The following is a 12,126-nucleotide window of genomic DNA, read 5'->3' as shown; positions in this document are numbered from 1 at the left end:
ATATGAAATGCCCCCTTCAGTTCAAAAAGAGTGTCCACTTAGCCTTTTTCTTGGGAATTTGCATCTATACCCGCTTTTTGCGTCACGCTTTAATTTATACCCGCTTTGTAAAAAAAAATTACAAGCGTACCCACTTTTCGCGTAAACTTGAGGCATACGGGCCTGAAGTAGCAAATGCAATCACGCAAACTTCAGCATTCTAGTAGACGGGCCTGAAGTTGTTTGTAATTGTTGGACTTAAGCATTCTACTAGCTGAAGTTTTGTTCTCTATTTGCTGAACTTCAGCATGTTTTAGCTGAACTTTTTCGCATAAACTTAGTGTTGGCTGAAGTTTTTGTTTGTAATTGCTGAACTTAAGCATTCTACTAGCTAAGGTTTTGTTCTCTATTTGCTGAACTTCAGCATGTTTTAGTTGAAAATTTGTTCTATATTTTTGCTGAACTTCAGCATGTTTTAGCTTAAGCTTTGTTATGTTTGTGATGAACTTCAGGGCTGAAGTTTGTTTTGTATTTGCTGAACTTCAGTATTCTAGGAGCTGGAGTTTTTATTTATATTTGCTGAACTAAGATCAACGACCTTTCCAAGCTGATCAAATCCATCCAACTGATTAAGCAACTCTATGAGCGTTCTCTGAATTTCACGGTCTGCACTTGTTCCCTCACTAAATCGACCCACCAATTGCATCAATTTCATCCATGAAAATGATGCAAGGCTTCAAACAAAGACAAAACTTGTTATACATTTTAAAGCAGTACCAAAATGGTTCACTGGATTTCGTATACCGAGAGAGGATATCTTTGAAGTCCTTACTTGGTGATCACGAGAAGAAGATGAGGAATACATTTTAAAGCAGTACAAAAATGGTTCACTAGATTTCGTATACCCAGAGAGGATATCTTTGAAGTCCTTACTTGGTGATCACGAGAAGAAGAGGAGGAAAAGAAAGGAGGAAGAAAGGAGCGCACAGGTAACAGGAAGAAGGAAACGTCAGAAGTTGTAAAAATTAAGGTATAGGTTAAATAATTTTAAGAAAATGGGTATAAGTTAAATGGGGGCGACCAAATAGAGCGCCCCATGCAATTTTTACCTTTAGTTTTGACTTAAAATAAGTGTCCACCTACCAAATCAAGAACGAATTAACCTTATTTTTTCAGAATTGCACTTATTCACCTAAAAGTGTATCAAATTACTCCAATTTTTCATGATATCATTAAATAAGTTCAATATTTGGTTATTCCAAATTTGACCGTCATTCAAAATTTTGCCATTTCATATATATATATATATATATATATATATATATTTTAAGTTTGGCTCACTTATGGTTTGGTCTAGGCATTTATAATTCATTCAAGGCATGTGATGATCGAGAGTCTTATAATTTTTTTTTATAATTTTAATTAGGGATATGTTTAGTCAAATTACTTATTTTTTTAGGAGTTAATAAATTGTAAGGGGTATGCAATTGGCTAAGAGGACACTTATTTTGAATGGGAGGGAGTATTAGTATTAAGTAAGATACAAATACAATATGATTGGAGGTTGAATTGTACCGACAGGTAAAAATACAGAAAAAATTATACTGACACCTGTGTTTACAGTAATTAATAATTTGTAGGACCCAATTAGTAGTTGCTTGTAAGCTCCTCCTAATCCAGTGCATCCTCTTCGTTCTTGAGGTCACTACTCATTCTGAACTTTGCTGGATCTCTTTGTTCTAAGTAATAGTTTAGGCAACAGTTTAATAGGAGGAATTCGTAATCGTGTAGATAGGGCAAAGCAATTGCAAGGATTCATTTAATCAACCAAAATCAGATCGAACGGCGAAGCATTGTCGGCATCTCGCTCTCTGTCCACAGATCTCTATCTTACTCCTTTTCACGACTTCAGCTCTGTTTCCGTTATTGGTAAGCATTCTCAGTTTTCATTTTCCTTCGCTGTGTGTTTTTTTGTGTGTGTGTGTGAGAGAGAACATATTATGTATATTTTTCTCCACTTGCTAATCATTTTGTTCCTTCAGCTTTATAAAGTGTTGCTATGCTTTTCGTTCTGCTGTTCCTTGCATTATCAACTTATTTTTGTTGTTTCCTTTTTGTATTGTTATTATTTGTTGCTTGCTGACATGCTTAGTCTTGTCTGTCTGTCGTTCATATATTCCTTTTCCTCTAGTTTTATTGCTTCTGTTTTAACCTTTTTAAGTTGCTTATATGCTTTTGTTTCTGCATTGATTCAACGTTGAGAAAATCCGACTGTTGAGGAGTTGGACGCAAATTTCTTGCTTACTTCGTTACCAGATATTACAGGTTGTTAGAATTATGTTCAGTTCTGTTAGTTCTATAATTAGGGAAAAGTTAAGTTGCATAAATGTGAGTTTGCTAAAAATTTTCATAGCACATTCCTTTGGTGAATTTTCCTTTAACTGCATGGTGCAGATTGGCTTATTCAAAACATGGGTTGAGTCACTGTGCATAGTTGTTTATAAATTGACTGCTAAAGTTGGTTTTCCAGTGTGTCTAGTGGCAAGGTTTTTTGCCTTTTCAAGGAATTCCGTGTCGTTTAAAATTTATATTGTATTGTTATTGCGCAGTTACATTCATGTTTTGTAATAGTATATCTAATTCAATTACCTGCTTTAGTGCTTGCTTTGACTTATCAGGTTGTTTTAATTGTTTCGCTGAAACAAATATTACTTGTGATATTAGTAAATTGACGTGTGACACATTTATCATACTTTTCCAGGTTTTACCAGTCCATGTTTCTATACCGGCATACACAGACACAAGGCTGGTGCATCCTAAATCATCATTAAGGAATGAATGCAGCAGTTGAACTGAATTTTCACCTCCTATCTGCAAAAATCTCCTGGATCCTAGTTGATTGATTTTTCTATTGGAGAGAAATTCTTTGTAATTTTTAGAGGCCGAGGCCATTTGGACTGCCAAGTGACTTACAATGATGATCAGCAAACAACTTTTATTGACTTATTTTTTTCTCCTTGTCTATATTTTGCTTTCATCAGGAGTTATTTTGTATAACAAGGTATGCACCTTTTTCCAAGTATTTCATGATTGTCTTCGACTTCATTGGACCCATGGATTATTCTGTCAGTTGGAATCTGTTTACAGCTATAACTTAAGTGCAATTGATCGATGGTAGAAACACAAAAGCGTTATATTTAAACTGTGATTCGGGCAACCTCTGAGAGCATACACCAAATTGACAAGCTGCTGTCATTTATTACCACTAGATTCCAAGGAAAACTTAGTAGGGACATGTAATGGATCACTTAAATTATTTGATTAGCAACCAAAAAAAAGTAAGAGAGTAAAACATGCAAAATATTTGCTGCTAATCCAAAATCAACTTTTATATCCATTCAAAACTGAACAGAGAAGGGACACAGGTTTCTTTACTTCCCATCCAATTAAACCAAACAACATGAAGGGTAGAACAATTCTTTATGAGAGAACCAATGTTTTTCATTTGGGAAATATTTTGAGACCGCTGTCAGTGCAGACATGAGGCGTTTAGGTAATCAGGAAGAAATAAACAAATGATGAGGGAGATATGAATCCAATGATGTGGACCCGAAGTAGTGTTGATCTAGATTTGGCCCCATTTGGCAATAATAGATACACAATTCTTCTTTTAACTGTTAGTATTTAATGCTTGTGTGTGAAGTATAAATTATGAAGCTATATTGATCCTCTAGAATAAGGAACGTGTTCAAGAATACCACTTTCTTGCTCCACTGCGCCCTTGCTGCATAACATTGTCTTGACTTTTCCAACATCATGCATTAAGGGAGTGAGCACACAGCAGGGCACTTCTTATAAACTTCATTTGTTCAAAACGCATCACAATGACTGACTTGTATGTGTCTTCCCTTTTACTACACCACCGTAGCTCAAAATAAAGTGGCATTGGTTTTTTTTTTTGGGGGGGGGGGGGGGTTGGGGGTCCGTGTGTGTGTGTTCTGTTTTTGTCAGTCTGTATTTGTGCATCATAAGTTTAGGGAGAAGTTTCTGTTCGATACAATTACTCAATGACGTAGGTGTAGATTTATTTACTTTCCAATATATTCAGTACGACCTCATGATTCTTCTTTTGTCTTTTGTTTTATGTCTTTTGCAGTGGGTACTTTCACCAAAATATTTCAATTTCCCATTTCCAATTACTCTTACCATGATACATATGGGCTTTTCAGGCTTAGTAGCTTTCATTCTTATCCGTGTGTTCAAGGTATGACAATTACGAATTACTGAATTTTTCTTTCTTTGAGAAAAAATTATGAATTACTGATTACAGTGACATTTTTCTTGTACTTTTTGTCATCTCTGCTCTTCTGGATAATGGCTTCTGGCTACTCTAGTTATTGATGACATTAGTGTAGAACTGTTTGCTTTTCTGAGATAGTTATGCATTACATTTCAAACAGGTTGCTTTCTGTAGGTTTTAGTGTTATACGAGATTGAGATGATGTATGTGTTAAAAGGCCCAGGATTTTCTTCAGATTTTGTCACATACTTATTTTGTTCCTATTTGTTGTTGTCGATATTATTGTGTATGTAAATGCACCATGACGATTGTGCTGCCTGAGTTCAGTTTATTCATTGGTTTCCCATTCAACGATAAATCTATCTTGTCCAATCAAACTTCACCCATAGCAGCACAAAATTCTCTCCCCCCTTGCTCTTATTTTTTTCACTTCTTCTTCAACTGCTTCTTGTCTTTCAACGACTGATATTTGTGTCGAGCAGTTATCAGATCGACGATCAAGGTTAAGCATTCCACCTATCTCTTTAAGGCGTTTGCATTGTCTTGCAAGGATAGAAGTGCCTTGCCTAGTACTTTCTGATTAGAAGGTTCTGAATTTTCATCGGCAGCTTGTTACAGTACTTTGACTAGTAGAAAAAGGGTTTTCCATTGAAATATTTTTAGGGATCTGGAAGGGAAAGGTATGTCTATGGCCTAGCAATTCTTTTACTCTGCTTTAGCAGTCTTGTAATTCTAACTCTTATACATGTTAGTTTTTAGCAAACAAAATTAAGCACCTCATATGTAATTAGAGTTTAGTGTTGTATGTTAATTTAAAATGTTCGATTCATATGAGAGCTTATTCGTTTATTTTGAGACTCACCCTTTATCACAATTCCTTGGGTTCTTTAATATTGTTGTTGATCAATCTTTGTGCGAAAACTTGCCAATTGAGAAATGTACTGTGCTGGTGAAATTTTTTTGCACTTTTTCCACTTCCCTGGGGACTGAGGAGAGTGGTTGTGGCCATGCAAATGAACTTCCTTGGAGAACTTGTTAAGTCTCTGTTTGTGTAAAAGGTTTTATGGGCGTTTGGTCATCTTTAGCTTCTGAATTTGGTTTTGTTTTTACTTTGTCTATATTGGAAATTTAATTTACCATGCCTGATCTTAGTGCTTTGATTCTCGTATTACGGGTCACCTAGCTTTCCCTCTTAATTCCTGATTATCTTTTGCAGGTTGTATCACCTGTCAAGATGACTCTTGAAATGTGAGAATTGCAGATTTGAACTGCTTTCCCTTTGAAACTTATCTTTATTCTCATTCTCCATTTATTACTGAATTTGCAGATATGCAACGTGCGTTATTCCAATCAGCGCATTCTTCGCTGCAAGTCTTTGGTGAGCTCTCTACTTCGAGGAGCAAGAATATTTATTAGTTTCTTTAATGGATTCTGTCATTCATGATCCTTTGTGACTTGTTGGTACTTATTCTTTTGAAATTGGAGCCTGTTAGACGTACTCCTTTATATTTTTTCTGCATATTGATCTAGAGCTTAATACAATGTACTAGCTAACAGTGTTCTGTCATAATGTTTGACACTGTTGGCCATTGATCTTCCATACAGAGATGAAGCATTATTTTACCTTGGGTTGGTTGGGTGGAAACGGAGGTCTAAAAGAATCTGAATTAATTGAAGATTTCCCTCAAGTATGAAAGCTTTCATATCTGCAGGTCCATCCTCTACATGGCTGATCAGTTTCTCTCATTGTCTTATCAAACCTGAAATTGACGTTTCATTACCTTTAGGGGTCGTTTGGTAGGATGCATTAGATAAGCTAATGCATGCATTAGCTTTGTGTATTAATAATACATTGTTTGGTAGACATTTTGAACCTATGCATTAGTTATGCAAGCATTAGTTATACATCCTATTTGGTATTATCCTATGCATAACTAATGCATAGAAAACAATGGTATTAGCAATGCAATGGGTTTTAATGCATGCATTAGCTTAGTTAAAGACAAAATTGTCCTTCAAAATTTATGCTTGATTAAAATATGCTAGTTAATATATTAATGCAAGTTCAAAATAATCCAAATAGTGAGAAATAAAATTATATCCCTAGTAAATAAATAAATAATTAGCATATTTCCTTTTTTATAAATAAATATTTAATTTTATTTTACAATATAGGTAGACAAATAAAATAATTTTTTTTAAAACTTTTTCATATAAAAACATTTCTCAAACATATGTTTCTTTTAAAAAGTTAAGAGTGTGGACTAGTTTTGAGGGCATTTTTGTAAACAAACAATTCTTTTAGAAACTGTGCAATGCTTTAATACATCAAACCAAACAATGGATAAGAAATATGTCAGCGTAACTAATACCAGCATAACTAATGCAAGCATAACTAATACGAACATTACTAATACATCCTATTCAGCATTATTCTTATGCACCCTACCAAACGACCCCTTAGACAATGATTGAGCTCCCATTTCATATTTCCCACAAAACAAGAACAATGGGCACATGCAAGAGAAAATGTTCTACATTAAAAGTAGTGAGATTTTGAATGTTTGACTTGAAGTTGATAAGCTGCTTTACCTGCCGAGCATGAGCTAGAAGTAAATATGAGACTTGCAGTCTACTGGCTTTCTCCTGGATGCTTTCATTAATAATAATTCACAGTTATATAAATAGAAAAGGACTGAATCTGCTCAATTGTTATCAATACAAATGTAATGGATCTACTCCCACTTGTTATTGTTTAATTTTCTCTTTTGCTGATGACAGAGAAGTCCTTGTTTTTTTGGTATCCTTTTAGCTCTTTTTTAAAACTATTTTCAGAAATGTTGGCATTTCATATTTCAGGTTAATGTGAATAGTGAGTGATAGTCGATTTTCAGACTTTAGAGTTATCCTACACCTTTTTACTTGTTTATGTTGGTGGACAGATTCTTTAGCTTTTCCTGGTCCTTTGTTGGACACTACTTGTATCTGTACTTTAGTAAAGGAGAAAGTATACTTAGGCCAGAAATCAGGATGATAATAATAAAAATGGACTCCTCCATGTGTGGATCATTATGTTCTTCGTAGAGATGGCAATTGGAAGGGTTGTATGCATTCTCCCTGCTTGGCATTGTACCCACCTCACACCACAATGAGAATTATTAACCCGCCCCACAAATCACTTTCCATACCAATTGTACCCTGCTCCCCGAAAAAAGAGGAAAAGAAAAAAGAGGCATTGTGTCCAGTTGCAGTCTATTGTTCTTTGGCATGGCAGTGTAATTGATTTTTCACTTCTTGTCTCCTTGTTCCTCCCACTCCTAGGTTCCACTGTTGTCAAAGGCGAAAAGCTCTAAAAAGCACAATTTAAGTGTGGGCTTTAGCAAGAAAGGCGTAACGAAGGAAAAAAAATAAAAATATACATTTAGTTTAAGAAAAAAGTAACATATTCGTTCATAACGTTTTCCGTAACAACTAATATACTTATTTGCCGATTATATTTGTTGTTTAGTACCACTCTATTCAAGATAGAACTCATGGGCAATGAGTGTGCCCGCTTAAGTGCCTTGCCTACACTAAAGCGCAGGTTAAGCAAGGTGAAGCGCCCTCCTCGAGCTTTTCTGAGCTTCAAGGCTTAAGCGCGCTTTAAATGAGCCTTTGACAACACTGCTAGGTTCTTAATTTCTCATGGAGAATTTTAGTTGCATACGGTTTCTGTCATAGCTAGTGAGTTGAGGCTATGATGTCCAAATTTTTTGTCTCTGAAAAAAGCATATGTTGTGCTTGCAGGTTTGGCAACACTGCTTATCTATTCATTTCTGTGGCCTTCATCCAGATGCTCAAAGCTCTGAGTATGTCCATATACTTCACTCTTTTCTAGTTGTGAATTCCTGTGCTTGGGAATCTACTGAATGGCTGTAGCTTTTTCTATATTGAAATGACAGTGCCGGTGGCCACCTTTGTCATGGCTGTTATTTGTGGAACCGACAAACTAAGATGCGATGTATTCTTGAACATGTTGTTGGTCAGTGTTGGTGTTGTAATATCCTCCTATGGGGAAATTCACTTCAACATAGTGGGTACAGTTTACCAGGTGACTGGGATATTTGCTGAGGCTCTTAGGCTGGTGTTAACTCAAGTTCTTCTTCAGAAGAAGGGATTAACTCTCAATCCTATCACCAGTTTATATTACATAGCTCCATGCAGGTATTTTTCTTTAGTCTTGTAAGGTTGACTTATCTGTTCTCATTTGGTCAAACTGGTGTTTTTGTTCAGGTCTATATGATTCCAATTAGAAAGGGGAAAAAAGGATAGCAGGAGTAGGAAACCGTTCCTTAGATTTGGTAACTTTTTAAAAGGGTTAGAGCAACTTTTCCTTTTGATTGCTTCCGGCTACAGTAACTCCCGATACATTAATATCATCTTACTGCACCTAAAATCTGTTGAAATGTGTGTATCACATTATCTATAAAGCTTTAGGTGTTAGAGAAGGGGTACTTCTATACATTACTCCCTCTATTCCATTTTATGTGGCACTATTTTCTTTTTAGTCTATTCCAAAAAGAATGACATGTTTCGATGTTTGGAAACAATTTAACTTTAACTTTCCATTTTATCCTTAATGACATGATTTAATAGCCACACGAATTGATGGCATGTTGCTACAAGTTGTGAAAAGTCTTTCTTTCTTTCTTAAACCTCTTGTCCAGTCAAATAGGTTCACGTAAAATGAGAAGGAGGGAGTATTACTTATTTTTTAGGTCTTCAATAAGATCAGATATAGAGAAGATGTTGAAACTTCAAAGTTGTATTGGATTATTCATTTGTCACGAATTGCATAAACAGTTGTAGCTAAAGTTGAAAGGTCTTCCATTACGGTTGGTAGTACACGGTGTATAGAAAGTTGAAGTATTTTATGATTAACTTTGCTGCTGTGTTGACAAAGTACATTTACGTGTTCACGAACACCTGTTCTAAACGAGGTAAAAGTTAAAATCCACATATGTCTCTGGTCCTAACAGCATGTGTGCATGCTGCTTCTGGGAGACCATGTCACTCTACATTGTAGTCCTCCTAACTTTACTATTCTGCTTTTGTATTTGCATTATCTAACATGGGATTGTACATAAAGGACATATTTTATGATGAAATATTGCAGCTAATATTCTCTTGATTTATTTTAAAAGGATATGGTTTCCAGTTGCTGTATTTACTTTAGAACTCATCCTTTGTGATGGATAGGCTTGCAAATTACAATAAGGTTATTTTTCTTATACTGTTGCTTGTTTAGTATACTTCTAAGAAACAAGAGATGTTATCTTTAAATTTCCGGTTAAGATGTAGTCCTGTGTATATATCTTTCCTGCAAGCCATGCCTATGTCTTGGCTTTGATGAAATCAAAAAATGTGCAGTTGATGACAATATGGGTATATACTTGCTAGTTCTTTTGTGGAAAATCATGTTAGCAATTGTATGAATGGTTTCTTGGTACATAGATATAGAAGGGGTATGCATGTCTATATCCTCTGACATGCAGGATGCAATGACTGTTTTACATATTTGCTTACATTTTCTCCAAAGTGAGGTGTAGCTTCTATAAACTACTGGCTTCAAAGGCAAACTCTCTCTCTGTGTGCATGGTTGAGAGTAATTTTTGTAAATTAAATGTCATTCTTCTGTTGTGTAGAGTCTCATGTATGTGATATTTTCCTGTTTCTTGAGGTACTTATCAATTTTTGTTTTAATATGCACAGCTTCATCTTTCTTTTCGTCCCATGGTATCTTCTGGAGAAGCCTGAAATGGAAGTCTCACAGATTCAATTCAATTTTTGGATTTTCTTTTCAAATGCACTATGTGCACTTGCTTTGAATTTCTCAATTTTCTTGGTGATTGGTAGAACTGGTGCTGTAACCATCCGAGTGGCTGGTGTGCTGAAGGATTGGATATTAATTGCGCTTTCAACTTTACTTTTTCCGGAGTCGACGATAACCACACTTAACATTACAGGCTATGCAGTAGGTAAGCTTAATATTCCTTATTTGTGGGAACTTTATGCTAAGAAACAACATATTGATACTTATTAAAAGGAAAAGAATGGCATATTGATGATTTTTTTTTGTTTTTGTTTTAGCATTATGTGGTGTCGTGATGTATAACTACTTGAAAATCAAGGACGTTCGAGCATCCCAGCTTCCTGTAGATAGTATTATAGACCGAACAGCTAAGGTCAGATTTCGTGAAGTCTCAAGAATGACTTCCAGACTATTGCTTCTTTTTCAGTTTATATATTACAACTTTTTTGTTCATTGTTTTACCGGGTGTTTCCAAATTTCCCAAGAGGAACATAAGTGTATTTGCATGCTTCTTTTTGTTTCTTGGAGGGCTGGTGTTCTTGTTATCATCATCAAATTCAAAATACAAAACAATTATCATAATAATATGTTTAAGGTTAAGCTATAGAGTTTGCTTAGAGAAAAGCTACATTTTAATTTTCATAAGCAAAAGATTCTTATAAACACTTAATGCAAGCAATGAATAAGCATATTTTACATCTTCTGCCTATCCAATTTCTGTTTCCCGTACTATTATAAGTAATCTAATTTGCTTTGTGCTCGTCATAGTCAAAAAATAAAACTGAAAAGGAATATATCTTATTAAGTCACATGCATCTAAGTGTGCTCTAGCGTTCAATGGGTGAAAACCATCAGAGACCAGTGTTTAAATTCCATGTATAGACAAAAACATTAGTTGATTCTTCAAATCTGCCTAAGGCTTGATGGACCAGTGGAATAGTCGAGGTGAGTGCAGGTAAAAAGAAAGAGACACATGATTGCTTAATTGTCCGTGAAGGTTAGTGTCTTTGTAAATCATGAAAGATTCGTCTTTCATATGATTTTCCTTGGATGGTTGTCGTATAGTTAACTCAGTTAAAAGTTCACCTTGCCTGCATTTTGCCTTTTACAGGAGCTTAAGATGGAGAAGAAGTCATCTGATCTGCACTTGCCAGATGATAATACTATTCTTGGGGGAAGAAGTACAAACAACGGTTCTTCAGATTCAACAGTGGATGAGGAAGCTCCATTCATACCATCAACAAGGATCTCTCATCTCGGGCGAAGTAACCTCTCAACGTAAGCACTATTAGTTCCTCGAAATGTCAATTTTTGGTGCAGTTTCAGTTGCTAGAGTTATAGATCAAGCAAGATTGAAGAGAGCAGGTCTTGTGTATACAGCCTCCACCATTTTGCTAAGAGTTGCATTTCCTTGCAAAATGCCTAGTGCTATCAACCCCTATAAGGTCATGTGTTGTAATATTTTAGGGCTATTGACATTCAAGAACTATTATTCTTTTATTACATAGCACTCACATATGCATATTATCATCATACATGCAATTTCGTCGTGCCTTGGCAATCTTGATTTCGAAAGTGTGCCGGCTGAAAATATGTTCTGTCATTAGAGATAAATATCATCGTTCACCCAAAATTGTTACTGTCATAGAAGACAGCCACTAAGTGGCTGGTTTGAGAAAAGGCCTCTTGTCTTCGTTTTGAATTTTAGTAGAGTAATTATTTTGTTCTATATCCTAAATTTCTACTAATTCGTGTTCTACTTTTTCTTTTCTGTCTCTATTGTTGCTTAAAAAAACAATTTTCAGTTTGATTTTCCCTTTCATTTTAGTTCGCTCGTATTGGTCATGCCTGTCCATAAATGCAATACCCCGTCGTTCTCTAGCTCGGTGTTCCTTCTCACTCCCCGTGGCACTAGTTGAGTTGAATAGAACCAATTTTTGTTACAATATGTCAATATCTGATTATTCCGAATTGAATTTGACTGTAACTAAATTTT

At 35.3% G+C, this 12,126-nt stretch overlaps 1 protein-coding gene across 1 annotated transcript; it reads left to right on the top strand.

The window, feature by feature from the left end:
* Nucleotides 1–1,639: 1,639 nt before the first annotated feature.
* On the top strand, nucleotides 1,640–11,705 carry LOC107787886 (putative sugar phosphate/phosphate translocator At3g17430). Its single transcript, XM_016609501.2, has 10 exons — nucleotides 1,640–1,908; nucleotides 2,741–3,040; nucleotides 4,136–4,243; nucleotides 5,496–5,527; nucleotides 5,607–5,657; nucleotides 8,066–8,127; nucleotides 8,221–8,482; nucleotides 10,031–10,296; nucleotides 10,409–10,503; nucleotides 11,242–11,705. The coding sequence occupies exons 2-10, from the start codon at nucleotides 2,954–2,956 to the stop codon at nucleotides 11,410–11,412; spliced, it is 1,134 nt and encodes a 377-aa protein (XP_016464987.1). The 5' UTR covers nucleotides 1,640–1,908; nucleotides 2,741–2,953; the 3' UTR covers nucleotides 11,413–11,705.
* Nucleotides 11,706–12,126: the final 421 nt, after the last annotated feature.

Source organism: Nicotiana tabacum, chromosome 3, assembly GCF_000715075.1.
Source record: "Nicotiana tabacum cultivar K326 chromosome 3, ASM71507v2, whole genome shotgun sequence".
Classification (NCBI taxonomy): Eukaryota; Viridiplantae; Streptophyta; class Magnoliopsida; order Solanales; family Solanaceae; genus Nicotiana; species Nicotiana tabacum.
The sequence above is the reverse complement of the archived record's forward strand: the minus strand, read 5'-3'. Positions and strand labels throughout refer to the sequence as shown.

Excerpts from the sequence above, each read along its gene's own strand:
- LOC107787886 (XM_016609501.2), top strand. The coding sequence starts at position 2,954 with ATGATGATCAGCAAACAACTTTTATTGACTTATTTTTTTCTCCTTGTC. Across the intron at positions 5,528-5,606 it reads GTCAAGATGACTCTTGAAAT|ATATGCAACGTGCGTTATTC; the intron begins GTGAGAATTGCA and ends CTGAATTTGCAG. Across the intron at positions 8,483-10,030 it reads TATTACATAGCTCCATGCAG|CTTCATCTTTCTTTTCGTCC; the intron begins GTATTTTTCTTT and ends TAATATGCACAG.